Below are 23,189 nucleotides of genomic sequence, written 5' to 3'. Positions count from 1 at the left end.
TTGTTCAAGAAACACTCAATTCCCTCCTGAATCGTTATCCTTAATGTCAGGGTTAATTCACTTGAAAACAGACTCATAATAACTAGATAATTTGAAACATTTAAGGACAACTCCAGCTGTTGTGGTAAAGTAGTAGATTATACATGATGCCTTCAAGAGCTGTTGGAACTATCACAATAAACTGTGCACATGAACAACATGAACGACCCAACAAAGTGGTAAGTAGGCTACAACTGACAAAGTTGCAATTTCCTATGATAGCTGAGTTGAAAATGGTGAAGAGCATGGAAGTTGTGTTAACATTTGATGGCAAAAGTGATGTTTATATTATTATTATTATTATTATTATTATTATTATTATTATCGTCATTATGTGTTAGGCCTATTGTTTGGGCCTCTGTGTAAAATATTGGTGTTATTGCATGTTTTGACTTTCATTTTTTGTTTAAATTTTAGCTGTCACACATACTTCTAAGTTGTCCACTTGGTGTTGAAGAGACAACAGTTGTGAATAGTATTCAGCCTGGTTTATTTATTTTGCAACAAAAGATATACATCAACTTTGGGCTAACGAATTATTTTAAACATCAACCACGCACATTGCAAGTTCTCCTCTAGTAGCTATGTGCTGCTTGATTTCTAAAATAAAACAGCCACCAAAAATTACTTTTGTTACAGGATCAAGTCGTATTGTCACTCTGTTTATGTCAAATATACGAGTTTACAAGGGGACCCTGAAGGCAGCAAAACGCCGTAAAACTCAAAGAAGAAGAACACAACGATTTCTATTGGTCTGTAGCTATTTCCGGTTGAGACAGAGGCTTCGGAAGGAGGAACTGTCAGAGAGAAAACGTCGTTTGAAATAACAAAAAAACAACCTTTTTAAATTTGGTAAGGTTTTAATCATGTAGATAGCAATATGAATACTATAACAAATGTCTTTACATATTTCAGAATGTGTTCTAATGAGATACTATCTCCACTTTTGCCTGTAGGCTGCATTCTTCTCATTGTTTTGATAACGCAAGTTGGCTGGCTAACTGTTAGCTCGCTAAGCTAGTTTGTAGCTAGGTCTTCAAGATGGCTGATGATGAGAAAATCTATCCTGGCCTCGTAACGGTAACTTACACGCTACCTTTAAATGCTGGAACCTTGACTAACCGTGCTCTTATAGTTTCTGATTTCTATTTATCCAACGCTTAATTTGCGACGTTAGCTTGGTAATTTCGTTTTTTCCCACTCTGTAGTGAGCGCAAGTGAAACTGGTGGCTGTTGTGTCTTGTTTTCTTCGCAGAGTGTTGTCGTGATTTGTACTTTGCTAGCTATAACGTTATAATATAACGTTATAGCGTTATATATATAATATATATAACGCTAGTTTTGTCAGTTAGTTGAGGAAAACGTTTATACTAATAGACATCTAGCTAGTTAGTGCCAATGAATTTAGTGTTAAGCTTATGTACATGCCTTTCAGATATGTTCCTGCTTTCATCTTGTTTTACTTCTGTTTACATTTTAGGTCAGTACCGGGCATGTGACCCGGTGCTAAAAGTTGAGGTTTTATTGAAATCAAGGCCTGCTTGGTTGATATTATGTGTGCCGTAGCTACCAGTTGACAGTATTGATTAGTAAAAGGTCTTAAGTCATGTTGTGCAAGGTTTGTATATTAGTCCGATAGGTAAGTCAGCATTAAACTGGCCGAATTTGCAGTGGAGTTTGACATTACTTCCTCTAACATCATTTAAAGAAGGAAAGGGAGAATGAATGAGGTATCTGGGCTGTTGCTCTCTCTTCTGTTTGTTTCTGTAGTTAACAAACCATAGAATTGGAATAAGGATGAGAATTGTCAAGGACCTCGGGATTTAATTTTATATTGAGTCATAGGGCTACAATGCGAATAGAAGTATACATGGCTTTTATCAACTTTTGTCTTACCTGGAATCCCGTAACATTTGAAATCAGCCCATCTTTTTCTTTTAATGTGAGAGAAACTAACTAAAACACACATTTCTTAGCTTCCGTGCTACTAAAAATAATGCAGTAACATGCTTCAATCTGTCATAACTTTGTTTTGTTTGTTTTTTGACATTGTACAATCTTGCTATTAAAGGCTTTTAGGTAGTAGCTTTTATTAGTGCTTCGCAGTCATTTACAGACTGAAATTACACACCAATTTACATACATATAATATATTAAAACAGCAGGGAGATAAAAAATAAATTTTCAATAATTATGAAAGTAGTAGCTAGCATATACAATCTACAATGAAATGTAAACAGAGTAGTCAGGCCAGATCTAGTGCAAATCCTATGAAGAAGGGATTCTGGAAAGCTGTAGTAATATCAGTAGTCTGGGGGAGAAGAGGGGAGTGAAAACTATGATGTATGGTTGTTGATGAGTCTTGTGAGGTAGGGGATGGGAGAATTGTAGTAACGACCTGTTCTTGCCAGCGGTGGACAAGGCTTGGGTGAGACCAGGATGCCAAGCAGGGACTGCATACTCCAGCACTGGTCTAATGTAGCCGATATAAATGGCTCGTAGGGCAGCGTGAGTGACGGAGAAACGCTTGATGCGCTTGAGGAGGAAAAGCTTCCTGCTAGCGCTTGCCGTCATGGTGTTTACCTGGGCACTCTGCCTGAGGTTGTGCTGGATGGAGAGTCCCAGCACTTTGCTTTTAAGCAGGACAGACAGGGGGATGTTGTTAATGGAAAGAGGTGGTGCTGGTGGTGGATTTTTACTGAAAGATATGTGCATAGCGACACATATCTTTTCATTAAGGAGCATGTTGTTTTGGACGGCCCAGATATTTAGCTCATTGAGCTGATTCTGCATGGAAGCAGCTCAATGAGCTAAATATAACTTGCACAAGATGCACTATGGTCTTTTGAGTTTTGCATATCAATACATAATTGAAAAAGACAGCATCATGATTCTTAAATCAGTCTCTTTTTTTCTCTCTCCTCTTTTCCCAGGTCAGCAGGTAGGGATGGCATCGGGCAGTACGAGCAGTGAGGAGGAGCGGAGTCTCCGCGAGTGCGAGCAGTATGTGCAGAAACACAACATCCAGCAGCTGCTGAAGGACTGCATCGTCCAGCTGTGCACGTCGCGGCCCGACCGGCCCATGGCCTTCCTCAGGGAATACTTCGACAGGCTGGAGAAGGTGGGTGCTGACAGACGGGCCAGAAATGGCTCTGAAAAGGTGTCTTTCGGGGTTTTTTCCTGGTTTATAATGAGTCTTCAGCAGTGTCATATGCTAATTTGTGTGCTAGTCAAATGCGTCGTACAGTGTGTTTTCAGTGTGTTTGTATGTTTCACCAAGGTAAATCTAAGACTTTTCAAGACCTTTTTAAATTCCAGTTAGAGTGAAATATAAGACTAATTTTGCCACTAAAATGAACGTGAAAATCGGGGGGGGGTATGATGTCTCACCGGAAATACAGCACACCAAGAAACCACAAAATGTTTCCTTCCTCTAAAACTGAATTGAAGGCTGGATTTAACAATATTGAAGTACTTTTGAGGCCTTGAATATAGGTAATCTAATTCACCCCATCAACATGTTTCCCCATGGTCCGAAAAAATTGCTAGATTTGCCAGTCACTTTTTTAGAAACAAAGTCACGGTCACAAAAGTCGATGCACAAGCTCAGGTGTCAGGATTTGTTGATACTTTTTTACATTGACAGTTGCAGCAATATTTAAACAAAATACTGTATCTCTCAGCTACCTATAGGCTTATGTTCACTATAAACTCAGTCGCCCATCAATGTGAAATGTAGGCCGCGCTCTTGAAGAGATAATGCTCAAAAAGTTTGAATAAAACTTTTGATATTTCATTTTAGGAAACTGCAGCAATTGCTTTTAACATCTAAATATATGTAGAGTTGGAGTTTTTAAAATGCAGACTGGCTTGAAATTACGTCAAAACAAATGATGTTGATAAAAATCACCCACTATAGGATGGGACTTGCATTTAGTCTAGTCTAGTTTTTATAGATCTTGGAAGAGGAAAAGAGGAGAGTCAAACACTTATCTGGATTGACATGATCTTTATTTCATAACCATGGTCAGATGTTTTGGAGGTACAGTCATTCCATTTATGCTGCATGTCTGTCTGCTGAATTGTTGTGTAGTGCAGTGTGAGAATTCCTGTGAAAATACACAATTTCCTGTCGTTGGTACTGTCAGTTCTTTCTGGTGTTGCTGCCCAAGAACAGGCATCATTTTTTTTGTCTCCATTGTAATCCTATGGGAGTCTGAATGTTCACTCTCAAAGTATTATAAAAACTGCCTGCTGGCCACATTAAACCAGGTTTACACCGTAGACTACTAGCAGTGTCTGAGACGCTCCACCTGCAATGTTATTTCAATACAACTGCATGCATGCTGCAGTAGTCACCTATTTCTGTTTTCATAGCTTGAGGCTACTTCTCTTACAGCAGAGCTTTGTAGAAACATGTTAGCATGTAGCTGGGTTTGGTGTCACGCTCATCTCAGTTTGTAAACCAGTTTTATTTGTAGAGCAGGTTGTAGATGGTGATACACAGGCAAATTTTTAGGGCAAAATTTCACTGAAAACACTGTAGCAGTTTGAAACCTAGCCTAGCTTGAAGTAAGTAAGCATTTTGGTTCACCTCCTCATATCATACCAGCGCGTTTTATCTCCGCTAAATCGCCCCTGTGGTGCCCAGCTGCATTCACTTTATGTCGTTCCAGAGTGACTTTTTACGCGCGGGTAAAACTCTTCTCTGCAGCTCTTTGGGGTTTTCTCTGCCACCAACACTTCCAGCTCCACTTGGAGAGACATTTGCGCTTCTTTTGTTTTCTTGACCCTTATATTAGCGCAGTCGCAATTCTAATTAATTATCTGCGCCTCCGCTCATTTGCGTGCCCTACTTTAGTAAATACCTTGCGCTGGCTGTACCAATTGCACCCGCAATTGCTTTTGCGCTGCACCGGTAATTGCGACATGTTAGTAGATCCGGGCCATAGCCAGTTAGGGCTGGGTGGGAAAAATTGATCCACCAGTACATTGCGATTTTGTTTTTTCTGATATAGAATGGATGCCGTAAATCCTGATATCAATACTTGTAACCTTTGTTATTTTACAAAAGATCACGTTGTGTGGGTGTCACTCTAGCCATCATGTCACTGCATTTCAACAAGTACGGTGGCCCCACTGGACCAAACTACGGAATAGTTTGTTTAAATTAGCTGCAAATTTCATTCGTCTATCTACAGTATACATTCTGTATAAAGTGTGAAGTATCGAATTGTATCATGAGATCCCTGACCTATAATACCCAAGCCCCATTACCCTACTACCACTTTTATGTAGACTGTAAACACAGGAAATTATTCTTCTTCTTGCCCACCAGGAGGAGGCCATGCAGATGGTGCTGCAGCAGAAGTCCAGCAGCTCCCGGTCAGACTCCCGCGAGGACGAGGTCTCCCCGCCCATGAACCCTGTGGTGAGGGGGCGGCGCCGCAGGGGGGCCATCAGCGCCGAGGTGTACACCGAGGAGGACGCCGCCTCCTACGTCAGAAAGGTCAGGGGTCAAGCCTCACATCGTCACACTGCTGCACGGGCACCCAGAAACTGTTCAGCAGTTCAAGTATAACGTGTAGTATAGTATAGTATATAGTCTGAGAATTTTGGTGGCTCCTTGTTATTCAAATGTCAGTAACACCGGAATCTAAACAAGCATTTTTCACCCAAGGTCATCCCGAAAGACTACAAGTCCATGGCTGCCTTGTCCAAAGCCATAGAGAGGAACGTGCTCTTTGCCCACTTGGATGACAATGAGAGGAGGTAACTGCATCAGTCACAGTTCAGCAGCTTGCTAATAATCCTAGTCAGATATTTTCCACGCTAATCATCTCGTTTTCTGCTTTTCCAGTGATATTTTTGACGCCATGTTTTCTGTCAACTACATTGCCGGGGAGACGGTCATCCAGCAAGGTGTGTTGCTTTCAGTACTTATTACATCCAGTGTATGTGGAGATTTGTGTGTGTGTGTTTTCTGTATGCTTGTCCACCAAGATATCAGTGCAGCCGTTTAAGGTGGAGCCATAAGACGGCAAAAAAAATGCTAAATGCTTGGTCAATCTCTGACCTTCCACTAACTGCCTTGCTTTTGTGGTTTGTTTCAGGCGATGAGGGAGACAACTTCTATGTTATCGACCAGGGAGAGATGGATGTAAGACCGTTGTTGTGTTTTTGTGTGATTTTGAACTTCAGAAAACATTTGTCCATGTATTGTTAAGAATTTTTGTTAGTGTTTAGTCTCTTACTCTTTCACAAACTCTCGCTACTTGAAAATTTGTTGTGATTCCAAATTGTAGCTATAAAGTCTACAACTTGTGGAGTGTGTCATTGGAAACCTGGCCAATGACAGTGGATTCCCTCTCCTTCGCTCCAGGTATATGTGAACAACGAGTGGGTGACCACTATTGGCGAGGGAGGCAGTTTCGGGGAGCTTGCGCTGATCTACGGGACCCCCCGTGCGGCCACAGTCCGAGCAAAGTCCAATGTCAAGCTGTGGGGCATCGACAGAGACAGCTACAGGAGAATACTGATGGTGAGCAACGCTTGGAGCTCTGTTTTACCACAGTGTATTGATACAAGGGCTGGGTATCAAAAACATTACCTATTAGTACCGATATCAGTTTTAGGGCATGAAAAGGTATTGTAAAACCTCTGAATGTTGTACGCTCTCAATGCGATCTTGGGTCTTGTCCTGACCTAAAGACATTTTTATTGAGAAAATCAAACGCATAGTATGTATGTTTCTGTCTAGGCAACCAAACGGTATGTATTGTTACACAGATATATTTCATAGTGGAATGTGCTTTCATTTAACAAAAAGGTGTAAAAAAAAACAATCAGTTTAGAATCGGTATCAAAAAAATGTAAACAATACCCAGTCTTAATTGTTACTGAGCTTAGTTACTTTCTTGGCCATTTACTTTGTCTAAAATGCAATGTTTTTTTGGGGAAAAGGGCAGGGTAGCCTGTTATCCCCAAATGAGATGCTGTTAATTTGGATTCATACAATCACTTTTCATGAGAAGCTTTTTTCTTAATAACCTCAGTGCTGAAATCTTTGTCCACTGCATGATATGTATTTGTCAATTGATTTTTTCCTAATGATGTGTTTTTAGGGGAGCACTTTGAGAAAGCGCAAGATGTATGAGGAATTTCTCAGCAAGGTGTCCATTTTAGGTGAGAAATTACTTGTGCACAATCTTGCCATTATTTTCATAACTGGTATACAGATAAGTTGTATATAACATGGTAATACCTTTCTTGCAATGCTTGTAATGTTTGTAATTGTTTGTTTTCAAAGTAGTAACCACACATTGGCTACACAATCAGCAAAATTATTTTTTTTAAGTTGGCTGAACATGTACTTCACTGTAGGGTTCAACCAATAGGTTAGGCAGATACTGATATCTTTTGGATTGAAGCTTCCAAAAGCTGATATTTTGCACTGATATTCAATATCTTTATTTTTACTCATTTTCATGTAAAAATATTGGCAAAAGACAATATTATAACAAAACTGCATCATATTGGAGCCGGAGTTTGACAACACTGACTGGACCAGATCAGATTTTTAATGAAAGGAGCCCCATATATATCGATGTAACCCTAGTATATTTGTGTGTGTGTGTTTAACTGAGTATCATCCCTGAACAGAATCTCTGGATAAGTGGGAGCGTCTGACGGTGGCCGATTCCTTGGAGACGGTGCAGTTTGAGGACGGCCAGAAGATCGTGGTGCAGGGAGAGCCTGGCGACGAGTTCTTCATCATCCTGGAGGTACGCACCAACCACGAATTAGGCCATGTTCACTCTATTCTGCTTTTTTCACACTGGAAACAGACACTGTGGGCAGAGGTAGCTGGCTTGTTTATGAGAACAATAAAGGAGAAAGTAGCGGACAATATTGAAGTAGCTGTTGACTTCTGGGATATGTAGTTGAAGGCGTCTCTCCTGTGTTGTCAGGGGTCGGCGGCGGTGCTTCAGAGGCGGTCGGAGAATGAGGAGTTTGTGGAGGTTGGCAGACTTGGACCCTCCGATTACTTTGGTGAGTCAACCAAACATGATGCCCTGAGAGGCAACTGTCATACATATTCAGTTTTTAAATTTACACCTGATAGTTTCTTGCGATTCAGTCTAGAGGACTGGACATTTATGGCTACTAGTCCTACTGATTTAGTTGTATAGTGTACGATTTAACTAATATGTATTTTGTGCTGATATTCAACATCTTTAAATTTGACCATTGTTCATGCCAAAAAATTTAAAATCGGTGTTTCCCCCAGAATTATATTCTTGTCAGAGTGGAAAAGCCTTTGAAACAGCACTTAGACCATTATGGGACACTAAAACTCTCCATTGAAACCCAGGACAATTAGAATAGTAATAATAAATATATTCCTGCATACTTGTGTTGAATCAATTCAGGTTAAGGGATTCCCATAAACAATCAGTGTAGCATTGATCAATTCTATTATAAATGTGTCATCAATCAAACTGCATCATATCCATCATATCAGAGGTGGACGACACTGACTGGACCACATTTGTACAATATCTGCAGTCCAATATATTGCTCTAATCCTAGCATGGTGGTCTTTCTTTCTGTGCGCTAGGTGAGATCGCCCTGCTGATGAACCGGCCCCGCGCCGCCACCGTTGTCTCCCGCGGGCCCCTCAAGTGCGTCAAGCTGGACCGACCGCGGTTCGAGCGAGTCCTGGGCCCCTGCTCCGACATCCTGAAGAGGAACATCCAGCAGTACAACAGCTTCGTTTCCCTCTCCGTCTGAGTTCATCTGCCCCCCCCCCCCCCCTTCTTTCCTCCCTCCTCTCTTCTACCGCAGGGTCCACCAATGCAAATCTGCTTTATTTTCCTATTTCTCTTCTCTCTCTTTGAGACATGTAACCACACCCATGTGCCCACTCAAGATCACTTAAATACTTCTGTTACATTTCTCTTTGTTTTTTTGGTGTATGTACTCAAGATTCTTTTAAAACTTGTATGAGTTTTCAAGCATTTTTTTTTCATCGTTTTTTTCTGGAGACGGAAGAGGATATTTTTTGTGCCTCTCTAATGTTCACAACGCCCATGAAGGGAAGTGTTCCGAGGAGAGAGACTGTTCAGAGTGTGTTGCTACAAAAGCTGAAGCTGTAATCCCAATACCAAATAGGTGTATGCATGCATACACAGCGTGAACGTATAGCTGGAATTTCATGTTGGCATTACAAGAAGTGTACGCGTGGGTCTAACTGTGTGTTCACACTGCGAGCAACTTGTTTGATGACTCACTCTACTCTGATCAATTGTGGGTGGAGCCAAGTTGTTTTCACATCTGTTGTGCCGAGACTCCGCTTCTGTGGCGCCAACAGCAGATGGTGGTCCGGTAAACAAAGAGTCAGCAAGCGCGCATTGGAGTGGAGTTATGTTCATACTCAAAATGCCACCTGCTTGTGTTGTTTATGGTTGTTCAAACCAATAAATAAGTCAATCAGTGCATAAGTGAATTCAAGGATATAAGCAAACAGTAGCCTAATACAAGACAAAATGACGGTAGGGAAGAACCCTAATCTTAGTGTTTACAGTAACTGGATTGGATTTGTAGATCGACAAAGAAAAGGAAATGATACTCACCTTGGCAAAAACTAGGCGACCCTTATCCTTCAGGACCTTAGTTGCCCATTAGTGCACCCAGCCGCTCACAAAGTAATACTTTTATGAGCTTTTATTTGGCTTCTGGTGTAACAGGAGGTATGGAGGACGAGGTAGTCGGTAATATCAATTGGCTCCACAGCAGGAAATCTTTGAGATCCTGAGAAAAATTCTTCTCACATTTCTCTATTTTTCTCTTTCTTGAACTTTGGCTTCTAAACTACTGAAATAAAGCTAGCATTGCTCCCTGTCCCCCATTTCAGCAGTCAACCACCAACTCTGACCACCATCTGCTTAAGTTTCACAAAAAAAAAAAAAAATCTATTAAACAATAAACAGAAAAAAATCTATAAAATAATTTCAGAGCTCACCATCAACCCCAATGATGCAGCTGTTCTCCAAGCATCGTTTTGAGACGGGTTTTTTTGCGGTACTCTTTCTAATAAAAGGTGTAGAGAATGGGGAAGCTTTGAATGGCTGTAATCAACTTCTCCACCATTTTGCACTTGCCAGGCAGAACAAAATCTCCTCAGTAGGGAAAGAAGGAAGTGCAGAAATCTGATTTGCCGTTGACGGGTGATGACCATGAAATGTTCAGCCATGGCCAACTTTTCTGGGCCGACAAGCCCGTCAACGGTCCACACATCAGCCGAGTTTCCCCGGTCTCTCAGCTCTATAGGTAACGAATCCGGTGACTTGATCACGTTGCTCGCAGTGCGAACGCGCGGTGAGTCGTTGCTGCCTTTGTCAAGATAGGATTCGCCAGTGTTCATCGATTTTGCTCAAGTGACCTTCAGCGCGGTCCAGATCGGACGGTCAAAAGACGCTGTGGTCGAGATATGTTTATCGATTTGAGGGCGTCGATCGGCAACACTGATGCAGGACGTTCTCTCCTGAAGTGAAATTTGTCAGGCAGTCGCTTTGTGTTTCGGACCGATACGACAAAGGAATATCTGTGTGTTCTGCTTTGCAATTTATTGTATCTGTCTAGATTTTTGTTTAGTTTTTTTTTGTTCTCTCGGGGTACTTAGTAGAGACACCGTTCTTAAAGGGTTACCTGGACATTTAGATTGAGTTTTTCTTACTGTCACGCGGTTTGAAAAAAGTAACGTTATGGCCAGCAGTGTTTCTTGATTAAAATGAGGGATGATAAATTTTTTTGGGAAACTAGAGGGCAAATAGAAATGATGTACTCTTCTAGACACACAACTAAATATCCAATAAAATTCAAAATGTCCAAGTATCCCTTTATTACAGTGACATAATGTGCTCTTTTATTGTTCTAGTTGCACATATACAGCTCCGCTATGAATCTATATATTAGGAGTAAATGACTATAACCATATTTTTTGCACAGTTTGTGATATATAAATCTATATAATTGAAGAGAAAAAAGTTTCTATGCTAGTTTATCGTTTCGTGTGATGTCTGGTCCCGCCATTTCAAGGGAGCACAAGTCAAGACTTTAAAAAACAAAAAAGAAAACGCTACCTCTTGGAAGATCAGACTGCCAGATAGTGGAGTGGAGCACTGAGTCCATCATCTATTTGTTGTCCATCAGAGAGCTTGTATCATCTATCTTTCACCAGGAAATGCGTTCGCTGTCACAACCAAGCCAGTGCCAAATACGAAGCTGGGGTATCCACGTTTTTGATGTGTTAACCGGGGGGGGGGGGGTCGACGGTGCTGTCGGTGTGTGTGTTGGTCCTAGGAGGCAGATCATGTGAGATTGCGTTAGAGTTGTATTCACGAGTCAAGTGTTCGTTCTGAATAAAAAAAAAAATGAATCAAGACACTTTTTCATCAAGTGTCTAGTGGTACGGCCTTGGGGAGAAGGAAAGGAAGTGTAAAAACTGAGTTGCATACACACATTCTTCATGTAATGGACGTAATGCGCTCATTCGCAACAAGATGCAGACTTTAGGTTGATGCACGTTTTTGAAAGTCGATTAAAAGCTGCCACTAGCCAATATTCAAGCTCTTTAAATTTGACTTTTTTCAAAATTCCAATCAATTCCAAATATTCAGTGTTTCCCCCAGAATTTTGCTCTCATCGGGGTGGAAAAGCCTCTGGAACCTGTGGAATCTGATCAAAATGTCTTATTAGAACCATGACAGGTTAAGGTCTTCCTATAGACAACCATTGTAGTATTGATCAATTCTACAATAAATATGTAGTCAGTCAAACTGCATTATATCAGAGGTGGACTACAGTGACTAGCCCAGATCTGATGTTTGCTAAAAGGCCAATATCAGCCCCATATACCAGCAAACCAGTATATTGGTCTAACCCTAGTTAACCCTAGTGTTCTTCTATTTGGATGTGTGTGAGTCAAAGCATTGCTAACATTTGCCCTCCCTGCCTCAGATTCGTAGTGCTGACACTGCTCACCCTATGTATTTTTTTTATATATATAGCCTCTTGTTGTTCATCTTTTCCTGCTTTAGGTCAAAATGGGTCATTAGAAGCTTAGTTGTGCTAGAATGCCCCGTTGAAGCTAACATGTCATGGCTAACATGGTTCGAAAAGAATCGGGCAATCCAGTGACTATCAGTATTTTGTACGTTTTGACTGTGCTTACCATCACTTCTCGGTACTATTGTTGTCGTTCTTCCAAAGGACCTTGGACTTGTTTGATGAGACCTGAACTCCTGGCTGTCAAAGTGTGGCCTTTCATGCATATTTTTGAACTTGATGTCATTTCTGTTACAATGCGTTTATTTTGGGCTCACAGTATGTAGGTCTTTTTCCTGATAAAAGTGTTTCAGTACGCTGATGACTCAATTCTGCTCTTGTGGGGTTTTTTCTGTGTACTTGACTCATTTATTTTGGTCACCATGAATGATGGCTGCAGTCTCGGGGTGTATGAAGGAAGTTCAGAGCGTTTGGACGACTGAGCTACTTTCAGATTTTTTTTTTTGGCCTGTGCTTTTTATTTTAGGATCTTCCATGTTTTCGCTATCCACCGAATCTCATGATGCCATCAGATCTAGTATCTAGAAGTATACAATGCTGTTTTTGCCATTGTTGAGTATTTATTAATGCAATGTCTCATGCTTGGTCATGTGTGAGGGTGTGATTTTTAGATGTACAGTTTGGTTGCTATCCCCAAAAGTAGACTTAATCTTTTATTTAATGTTGCGTTCAACATTGTGTAGCTGTGGCACACAGGCAACAAGAAACCACACAGCCAAGTCAGTGTTTTGCTTACTGTCACGGAGTAATCTGTTTTTCTTCCGAATTACCCTGTCTTAATTCAGTGATGCACCCATCTGACCTTCTGTTTAGTGGTTTGCCTCTTGCCCAGTGTTCTTGCTTATGATGAGCTTTCTCCTATAACTCAATCAACAGTGTTCTGACTCACAAGACCGCAAAGAGCTTGGGAAATCAACCAGTGCTGAGACAGTGGGTGTAAACTTACAGTGCAGCCAAACTCCATTCAGTAACCTTGATTGTAGTTTATCTTTTTTTGCCTTAGATATAGAGGGGAAGGCTCCTGCTTACTGTGCTCCCATTCTTTAAAACTGTCAGTGTTTGTACAACTGAAAAACCCAAGGCCTACAGCGAGTCACCGGACTTGTAGTAGGTCTTGCTACAGAGGACCATTCTTTTCTATTGTTTTTATCCCTTTATTCTGAATGTACAAAGTTTGATTTGACTGATTGTGCTCAAATGTTCTGATCCTTTTTGGTATTCACTGTAGGACGTCATAGCAGGTCAAGCAATAAAAAAAGATTAATTCTTACCAAATGGTTGATGTGTTTTCATTTTGTTTGCTGCCTTGCCCGCGTCTGTTTCTTGTCACAATTGACTGTGTGTGTGTGTGTGTGTGTGTGTGTGTGTGTGTGTGTGAGCGTCTGACTGAAAATATAATGACTTCTTGTTTCTCCCATGCAATGTAGATCAACCCTCAGCTCCAGGACTACTGGAAAGCACCCTAGGGTGTCTGGGTGAGCTCCACACGGCACTACCACCCCCATGCAACCCAATAGGAAGATGAATTATAAAGGAAAAGGTATGCAGAAGTGAAGAATTAAGCTTTTTATTTGGCACATAAATGAAGTTTGTCAGTTAAGTAAGCCAACTATATGGCTTACTTACTTACTCACTAGATGGTGGTGGTGCAATGTATTAAATGAGCTCATTAGGGGTTCCCTCTTGTTTTTGTGCTGGTTTATTATTGTTCTTCTGCCGCGACGCAAATTGCCGTGAGCTGGTACATCGCAGAGACATGAAATTTGGCCCAATGACAGATATTGGTGGTTAGTTTCTGCTCAAGAAATATTTACCCAATCGGCCTGAAGGGGGCGCTATAGTTAAAGGTTTTACTTTAAAGGCCATAACTTCTACACCGTAAATCCAATTTTCACGAAACTTGGTACACATGTCCAGGTGTCCGAACTCTACAATTTTGCATTTTGGACCCTCAAGGTCCACCTGGAAAGTTTTTGAGATATTTTGAAAGTTTTGAAAAACACATTTTTAACATCTCCTCCTACACCGTTTGACCGATCACCACCAAAATCGGTCAACAGCATCTACTGACTAATCCCATTAAAAGTTATCAAAAGGTTGTTGATATCTACTGTCGTTTTGAAGATATACATTTTTTAATTTGTGAGAGGGCGTGGCCTGTCAGCTAAATTGTTATAACTTCATGACCAATTGTCCAATTATCATGAAACTTGGTGAACATTTTCAGATATCAATAACGTGTGCAAAGCTATTTTACGATTGAACAGTAGGGGGCACCACAAATGCCAAAAAACTGTATCTCCAAATCCAGATGACGAAATTGCATGAAATTTGGTACACATGTTTAAAATCAGAAGTTTTGTCATCATTGGTGAAAGTGGGCGGGGCCTATGGTATAATAACCATGTAATAGCTGGTAAATCAAAGCCCATTTGCATAATCGGTCCCAAACTTCTCAGCTTTGTCTGGAATGGCATTTCTAACGTGTGTACTGAATTTTGTGTGATTCGACCAGAAGGGGGCGCCGCATACGCCAAAAATGGGCGTAGCCTAACACAAAAATGGCTGTAACTTCACACCCGTTTGTTCAATGATCGCAAAACTTGACGATTTCCTAAGAAACACTGACGCTTTTTTCGCGACGTCAGTACCGTTCAGAAAAGGCTTGAACCCCTTTCATGGCCGCTTGCAGCTATATTTAGACCTAATTGTTCGGGCTGTAAAATGACACAGCAATTATAATTTGGGTCAAATTTGCATGGAAATGACTTCTTACAATTGACAGTAACAGCTTGCCCTATAAATGTGTTGGCTGTGACCCTTAAATATGTTCGTTCTTCTCCGGAACAGTTCGTCTGGAGCCGGTAGTGAATTGAAATCTGCCCTTTAATATGTGTTCGTTCTTCTCCGAAACAGTTCGTCTGAGTTCGGTGATTAGGCTCCGTTTGCCCCTTTACATATGTTCGTTCTTTTCCGGAACAGTTCGTCTGGAGCCGGCGGTCGGTCGGCTCCGTTTGCCGCTACAGCAGTACCAGCCCACTTCATATCACCGCTAAGAAACTGGAGAGGCAGGTGGCTGATTAAAGCCGGTTGTAAACTCTACGTTTGGATAGCACCACTCTCCGCAAATGCAGGCCATCAAATGCGTTGTCGTGGGCGACGGGTGAGATACTCAGCGTTTGTCTAAGTGAAAATGTCTGTTTTGTTGCTTTTTTCGTGTGTGAATTCGCATCTGAGAGGGCAATTGTTGCAGGAGGGGCTGGGGCTGGAGAGGGTGAATGTGGGTCGGCGTTCACCACACTGGGATCTTTTACAGCCCTGCCTGTGTGTGAGAGCGTGGTGTGAATGTGAAGCGCTGTCACACCTTTTTATACTTTTTACTATAATCCAGAATGTTACGAACGCACAGCCTAAAACGGCACATTTTCTGGTCTACATCATTCTTTTGTCAAGAAATGTGGGTGGCGGGTTTCTTCAGACTGATTCTTCTTTCAAAAAAGCCAGGTTCTTCTTTCAAAAAAGCCAGTTATTCTTCACTTTTCACACCATCACTTTGATAGTTTGTACGGCGCGTGCTGTAGAAAAATAGCGCTAAATGGTGAAGCTGCTACCGGGGTTCTTGTTCTCTAATGATGTAATGTTGTCACACCTACACAGCAGCCTGTGATGCTTTCACTGGATACACTAAGGGGGGTTTATAGTAGATCACTGCTGGCGGGATTGCAGCAGTGCAATGTCTTTCCCAAATGCTGTCTTTTGTTAAATCACCTATCCTGTAGCTGATGGTTTATGGTGGTGGTGGTGGGGGGAATTAATAATAACCAGGTGCTAAGCATCTAGGTGAATTGCACACAGGTGTATAGCAGAGCAATCAAGTGTATGTTCAGAGGCATCAAGCTATGGAACTCCCCCTGTATCTAATAGCATTTGCAAACAAAACTTCCAAACCAGCTTTATAGATAGACTTAATTTCTGGGGACAGAATGGTCTATGTGATAAATCATTAGATAGCTTAGAGGGAATGTTGGCCCTCCTCTCCTGATTTTTTTTGTTTTTGTTTTTTTGTTTTGTTTTGGATATGACCTCCAAATATATTTCTCCTAATATTTTCATGATCTTTGCTCTCCATTATATTGATATAAACTACAAGATCAAATTTGGACTCTCTTAGGTTAGGTGTGGCACTTACCCAATTGATGCCTATGTGTATGTTAGTGGGCAGAGACACGACCTCATAGCAATTTCAGTTTTGTTCTCTCTGCTCTGGTGTAGCACCTCATTGGCAAGGATGTATTTGATGGTAAACCCACCTAAACATTACCCACCCCTTTTTTATTTGCAGAATAGTTTACCCATGCAGCTTTTTAAGCTGACATAAATCTTTGACACAAATTGCTGGCATGCATTACTAAGTAGTATAAACTGATGTTAGTTATGAATGAAGATCTTTTAAGGTTTAGCATGGAGCCTACTATCGCTCAACATAGTGTATGCTAAAGTGTTAGCATGGAGCACCAGAGCCAATGATCTACCAAGGACACATGGATGATTTTGGCGTCTATGTTGTCATCACTTAACTTAACTTTGACTATCTGTGAATACATACTGTATGTTAGCGCTTCTTTATCATCCCTCTGCACTCTTCCTGTCCTCTGTCAGTGTCTTTCTTAGTCTTACATCAGGATTGCTCAGGACTATTTCCTCTCCATCTTGCATATACTATCAGTCAAATATACAGTGTAAACACAGGACCAATCCACTCAAACTGCAGTGTATACATCCATAGCTGTCCTACATATAGGTGTGTTTATAGGTAAACCTGTCAGGAAACGTAAAAGGATTGTTGCTTCCATTGTTTGTTGCTTTATCATTTTTAACATATCTAACAAAAGTTTCCTTGACTTTAGCTAACTTTAGCTATTCTAGCTTATGCTTTTGTATTCCGCCTAATTCCAGTTACCAGGAACTGGGAAAGCTAGGAAGCGAAGAACTTTTGACTCCAATTTCACCACATAGACAATACATACATAGAACACTGGTTTATGTGTAGATTATAACATGGCGTCTAATTCCCTTGTCTGAGAAGGTCATGTTAATGAGTTAAGAAATCTTTCTGCTGTGGCAGCTAATTAGCTAACATTAGCAAATTCACTAACAGCCACCTTCTCTGCAATGTTATGCTAATGTTAACGCTAATATTCGCTTGATGACGGTAGGAGAGTTTTGTTTTGTTTGTTTCTGTCTAGGTACCAAATATGGCCCTAAGTGTGCAACTAAGTAATATAGCTACAACATTAACATAAAAGTGTTCTCTTGTCAAGCAAGTAAAACCATTTCTGTGCTAATGGGTATCTAATTTGCATAAACGAAAAACAATTGCACCAGTGACTCAGCAGCAAATCCCACCTCACCAACTGTTTTTGCGGGAAGAGCTGAACAACCAGTCATGAACCTCCAAATAGCCATGTGGGGGGGGGGCATTTTTATTCATACATTTGTTGGTTGCCTGTGTTTCTGTACCCTCATTTGCTCTATTATTATTTATATCCTATTCTCTTCTGTATCCTGTTACTATTTGCTGCTGCAACAGTCCAATTTTTTGAAGTTTCCTCTAATCTAAATCTAATGTATGTATTTGTGTATGTGTGTGTTAATGGTCTCTGTCCTCTCCAGTGCGGTGGGTAAGACATGTCTGCTCATCAGCTATACCACCAATGCCTTCCCTGGAGAGTACATCCCCACTGTGTGAGTATTACTGCATACAAAACTACACAAATACATGACCAGATATGTGTGTGCTGTGTTCATACATGCAGGCTTACATTTTTGTTGTGTCTCTCAGCTTTGACAACTATTCCGCCAATGTGATGGTGGACGGTAAACCAGTCAACCTGGGCCTCTGGGATACAGCAGGGCAGGAGGACTACGATAGGCTCCGCCCCCTGTCTTACCCTCAGACGGTAACACACACAACACCACCACCAATCCCCTAACTTCCCTGTCTGTGGTTACTCTTGAGTCCAATAGATCAAGACCAAGGATTTTTTCTTCTTTTTTTACCGATCTAAGTGTAAACGTGGCTCAGTTTTCTCAAAAGAGCAATTAAAGCTGCACTAGGCAACTTTGCACTTTTGGCAGCCCCAAGTGGCAGCAGGAGATAACTGATAAAATTTGAAGGACTTCATTACCCAGAAATCCTCTAAGGTGAGGTAAACTAAATGTCTTCTTAGTGTGTAGTGGGGTGGAGGTGGTGAAGAGGTTCAGCGTTGGTGATGATTCATCACTTCCCTTGTGGAGAATTAGCTTTAAATTTTTTTTGGCTGTGCTTATTTTCATTGAAATTTATTGTGCCCCTCAAAACTGGGCTAAAGTCTTCAACAACATTATACCGAAAAAATTAATGATTGGCTATGTATGTTGTGTCTTAGGAATACTACATCTCATATAGATGTAGTAGATGCCATGTTGTCAAATTCTGGTCCAGAACCAATTCAGTAGCTTTCCTTTTTCTTTTTTTAAACTAGCTTGGCACCTTCCTTGCTGTTTAAAAGCGGCCTTCACCCCCTCCCTGCCCATTTTTGCATAATGGCGGAATCGATGAAGTAAACTTATTAAACTAGTAAACTCTTCACTTGTCATTGTGGGACATGTAACCTTCAGCAGGAGAAATATCTGGCAAAGTGAGACTGGTAACCGGTGCCACTTCTCCATAGGTACATTTGCTAGGTTTGTCCATGGCTGGCCTCCGTAGTGCAGTGGAGGGAGGGAAGTGGCTTTGCTGTGAGTTTATTTACAAATGTGTTGCTGTTTTTGTGTAGTTGGTGAGGAAGGGGAGAGCATTACATAACTTTCCCATCATTAACTTAGGACAAGGCCTTCACCTTGTCCTCCTTTGCCTTATTTTGAGTCCCTCTCTTCCTATGCCTTACCCTTCACCCTAACAATGAATTCACTCCTCAAAGCCCTCTGTCTCACGTCTTCCTGGCTCGGCCTAATTTCTTCTCCCCACAGTTTCCTGTTTTCCAGCGTTCTTTTGTCGTTATCTCCCCAGCCAGCAGTAACAAACTCTGCTGTCAAATCCCACTGTGAAGCTTCCCGCTGCTACACAGGAAACGAATAAGGAGGATACTTTACACGCATCGTCTAGGTTTATAGCGGAGGAGAATATCTGCACCATTAGTTCGAAAAATGGGGGGGGGGAAACAACAGGTTCAGAAACGTCCCCCATCCGATTCAGTGTTTTTAAAGGTGTTTTTGTGCAACTGAGGTTCCATAGCGGCTCTATACGGAGACCTAACTGGCATCTCTCACCGGGCTGTCTGCCACAGATTGTGTCTGCACCTGTTCAGAATGTCAATGAGGCTCCCTTCACAGGAAGTCCAATGGGTTTCTGGTGAATGGACTCTCCACTTCACACTTAGTTTGCAATGTGAAGTTGTTTTTGTAAATTGCCTCTCACCACTTCAGCGCAAGCTCCACTGTATGAAGGTCACTGATGGTTTTGGTGCAATGCTGTCTGTCTCCTCCACCTCTTCTCACTTTGTCTTGCTGAGAATCCTTAATAGTCGCTGTTGTAATTTTGGTGATTTTCATGCTTTCACTTCAGCTGAAGGATTACACGCTCCACTATTGGGTTGAAAAAATTCTACTGTCCTTGGGCTTATATAAAAAACCCTTTCAGACTGCTTTGGACAAATTCAAAAAAGCATGGTGGTCAAGCTGAAAAGAGGCTTTTCTTAGGTCCTGAAAAGTTGACATTTTCATCAGGTTTACTGTTTTGTTTGATTCTCTCTCTGTCTCCTCTGCCCAGGATGTCTTCCTGATATGCTTCTCTCTGGTGAGCCCCGCCTCCTTCGAGAACGTCCGAGCCAAGGTCCGAGTCTCAGCTCTGTCTCAGTATAAGAATAACAAGGGGAACCCTAGTTAGTTGCACAAAAAATGATACCAACTGCCTCCCCAAATTTACAGTTTTTGAATGTGTTTCGCTGCGGATATGTTTGCAACCGCAGACGTAACCACAGCTTCTGACGGCATTCTTGCTCACCTTTGACCTGTGCTGGCCTCTGCAGTGGTACCCAGAGGTGCGCCACCACTGCCCCAACACACCCATCATCCTGGTGGGCACCAAGCTGGACCTACGGGACGACAAAGACACCATTGAACGGCTGAGAGACAAGAAGCTCTCGCCTATCACCTACCCCCAGGGCCTGGCCATGGCCAGGGAGATCGGTAGGTAGTGTGTGTGTGTGTGTGTGTGTATATATATTTACCTCACTGAATTAGAACATTTCTTTCTCCTGCCCAAATCCTGTTTTTTGTATCCTCTTCTAATCCATACCGGTCGATCAGTTTGCTCCGTCTCCGTGTTCTCACGCCCATATCTCATCGGCAGGTGCAGTGAAGTACCTGGAATGCTCCGCTCTGACCCAGCGAGGGCTGAAGACCGTTTTCGACGAGGCCATCCGAGCCGTCCTCTGCCCTCCGCCCGTCAAAAAGAGGGGCAAAAAGTGCACCGTCTTCTGAAGGGGGGGAGCTCGACGACGACGAGAACCGACCGGAACGCGGTCACTTTGGTTACTCACACATTAGGAACGGGGGTACTGCCAAACGGGAACTGCTTTGAAACACAGCGGCAATCCACTGTCTGTACAGAAAGGGTTCATCTTATCCGGCCAAAAGCGAGGCTCAAGATCTCAGCCGGTGTGTTGAAGAAGGCACAATTTAAGAATTAAGCCCCCATTTAAGGGTATTTTGATCAATTCTGTGTGATTTATGCCTTAAATCAATTGGATAAACTTCAGTGCTTAAATGGTCTGTCTCTTAGATGCGAGGACAGAGATGAGAGAGGGAATTTTATTTATTTTATGAAAAAAAATATTTTGCACCTGTTCATCCCAGTCGTTTAAAACACACACAAAAAGGAGACTAAATGTATGTTCTCCCTTCACAGAACCTATCCAGAGCTTTTTTTATGCAAGCTGGTGTTGGTGGGTTTATGGACACGGCTTGTTATTTTGCAGTTGTCTTCTTTTTTTTAAAATTACCTGCAGAGTTTTGAGTATGTGGCAATGTGAATATGCTTTGTGAATAGCTCCCTCTTAGTTCAGCACTGTAGAATGAAACACACCGTTGACTAATGCTATCACCATTTTATCCCATTGCTCATTGAAGTTTTTACACAAAAAATCTGTCCAAAGGAGCTCATCAGTAAAGTCACTGAATGGACCATTAATTAAGGTTTGCCTTACGCCCTGGAAATGCATACAACAGCCATGTATATGCGTATTGCAACACTGCACTTATACACTGCACTTATACATGGTATTTAGCAAACAAATATGGTGCTATAGAACCAGGCATTATTTGGATAAAATGTGTGAGAATGAGATTCTCTCGTCCAGTTCCATGGGCTGACCTGCCTTCTTAGCCTGACAGTAACCCTAAAGTACTCAGATTTAGGACAGATGAACAAAATCACTTGTTTACTGTTTTACCTGAAGGAATACACAAGGTTTTTGAGAGATTGTCTCGAGAACATAACCAAAATCATCCATGTATCCCCGGTAGATCATTGGCTTCATGCTAACACTTCAGCATACACTATGTTGAGTGATAGTAGGCCACTAACTATCCAAAGTGAGTAGACTGACCTTTCAGTAATTAAAGTTGTTAGTGATTTTATTATATGGCCTGTAGATTCATACATTTTAAAAATGATATGTCATTAACTCCATATCTGATGTAGCCAGGTTTATTTTTTGGGACTATTTCAGGTGAGCAACCACGTATTCATCCGCTGTACATTGATTTTTAACGGTACGGCGTCTCCTGTCACCCACCACCTTCACTTCCTATGGGAATGTGGAAAATAGTCCCTGTTAGTTTACAACAGTATCTCATTTTTATATCATATTTTGTTAAATTTTACATATCTCCTACACACAACTACCAGTCTTATCTGCATATCATTTAACATGACTTACCATTTAGCCTAGCCTTTAACATAGCCTACTATCAGTCAACATAATGTATGCTAAAGAGTTAGCATGAAGCCTACTATCACTCAACAGTTTATGCTAAAGTGTTAGCATGGAGCCTACTATCAGTCAACAGTTTATGCTAAAGTGTTAGCATGGAGCCTACTATCACTCAACATAGTGTATGCTAAAGTGTTAGCATGGAGCCTACTATCAGTCAACATAGTGTATGCTAAAGTGTTAGCATGGAGCATGGAGCAATGATCCACCAGGGTTAGGGTTAGGGGATGATTTTGGTGTCTATGTTCTCATCACTTAACGGATAAGCTGAACAATGGGACAAGCTACCAAAAACTTGGTGTACTCCTTTAAGCACATTCAACACCTCACACATCAAACACACACACACACCACCCCACCCTCACCCTCACCCTCACCAAACATGCTGGTCAAATGTGTATTCATTATTGATAAAGACTGAGTGCCATCCTCAGAGGATTCCTCTGTGTGCCATGCAGCGATAGGAACACGTTTAGGGACCAGGAAGCACAGTCACTTCTAGGATGCCAGTTTGTACATAACAGACCTTTAGAGATCTTACTCGTTTATTGTGGCTCCTGCTTAAATGTAGAATCTGCTTACCACTACTTGTGATGCCTGCTGAGGGGAAAAGGTTGACAATGTGCCATTTGTGAAGTGTGTTTTGTGGAACTACCATGCCAAATGTGAAGAACTCACAGGACCCAGACAAAACCCCCTTTAAAGGTTCCCATAAGGGCATGCATATGCAGTTATGAATGTTTGTGTGGCTCCTTAAACCATTTATATTGTGCATGCATGTGTGTGTGTGTGTGTACTGTATACCTGTTTGCATGTGGATATGTGTGAGGAAATGAGAGAGACTCTGTGAGAGAAAGTGTGACAAGTGAGGAAGGTTTTTTTGAGTGGGTTTAATTATTTTCTTTAAATACATGCTCACTATATGTATTTTAATCACATCTGCAGTCGCCTAATCCACCTAGACAGCAGGAAAACGCTGATGAC

The 23,189-nt window shown here is 41.6% G+C and overlaps 2 protein-coding genes across 3 annotated transcripts; both read left to right on the top strand.

Annotated features, from left to right (window-relative positions):
- Positions 1–814: 814 nt before the first annotated feature.
- On the top strand, positions 815–13,443 carry prkar1aa (protein kinase, cAMP-dependent, regulatory, type I, alpha (tissue specific extinguisher 1) a). Of its 2 annotated transcripts, none has more exons than XM_071921369.2 (11): positions 815–891; positions 2,973–3,160; positions 5,378–5,548; positions 5,720–5,811; positions 5,900–5,961; positions 6,153–6,199; positions 6,422–6,580; positions 7,164–7,224; positions 7,702–7,823; positions 8,010–8,091; positions 8,660–13,443. In XM_071921369.2, exons 2-11 carry the CDS (start codon positions 2,987–2,989, stop codon positions 8,830–8,832), a joined length of 1,143 nt encoding a protein of 380 aa, XP_071777470.1. In that variant the 5' UTR covers positions 815–891; positions 2,973–2,986; the 3' UTR covers positions 8,833–13,443. The 2 variants fall into 2 exon arrangements, with proteins under 2 accessions (XP_071777470.1, XP_078141056.1); XM_078284930.1 differs by having other exon boundaries at positions 867–896.
- A 1,786-nt stretch (positions 13,444–15,229) lies between these two features.
- On the top strand, positions 15,230–21,011 carry rac3a (Rac family small GTPase 3a). Its single transcript, XM_071921372.2, has 6 exons — positions 15,230–15,331; positions 17,842–17,913; positions 18,011–18,128; positions 19,979–20,041; positions 20,238–20,397; positions 20,561–21,011. The coding sequence occupies exons 1-6, from the start codon at positions 15,297–15,299 to the stop codon at positions 20,689–20,691; spliced, it is 579 nt and encodes a 192-aa protein (XP_071777473.1). The 5' UTR covers positions 15,230–15,296; the 3' UTR covers positions 20,692–21,011.
- The last annotated feature ends 2,178 nt before the right edge of the window (positions 21,012–23,189 follow it).

The sequence above is a fragment of the Centroberyx gerrardi genome, chromosome 7, assembly GCF_048128805.1.
Source record: "Centroberyx gerrardi isolate f3 chromosome 7, fCenGer3.hap1.cur.20231027, whole genome shotgun sequence".
Taxonomy (NCBI): domain Eukaryota; kingdom Metazoa; phylum Chordata; class Actinopteri; order Beryciformes; family Berycidae; genus Centroberyx; species Centroberyx gerrardi.
This window is presented reverse-complemented; position numbering and strand designations above follow the sequence as displayed.

Bases quoted from the DNA above. Each gene is read 5' to 3' on its own strand.
- prkar1aa (XM_071921369.2), top strand. From the start codon at position 2,987: ATGGCATCGGGCAGTACGAGCAGTGAGGAGGAGCGGAGTCTCCGCGAG. The intron at 7,824-8,009 runs GTACGCACCAAC...CTGTGTTGTCAG, and splicing joins AGTTCTTCATCATCCTGGAG to GGGTCGGCGGCGGTGCTTCA. The intron at 8,092-8,659 runs GTGAGTCAACCA...TCTGTGCGCTAG, and splicing joins TGGACCCTCCGATTACTTTG to GTGAGATCGCCCTGCTGATG.
- rac3a (XM_071921372.2), top strand. From the start codon at position 15,297: ATGCAGGCCATCAAATGCGTTGTCGTGGGCGACGG. The intron at 15,332-17,841 runs GTGAGATACTCA...TGTCCTCTCCAG, and splicing joins TGCGTTGTCGTGGGCGACGG to TGCGGTGGGTAAGACATGTC. The intron at 20,042-20,237 runs GTCCGAGTCTCA...TGGCCTCTGCAG, and splicing joins TCGAGAACGTCCGAGCCAAG to TGGTACCCAGAGGTGCGCCA.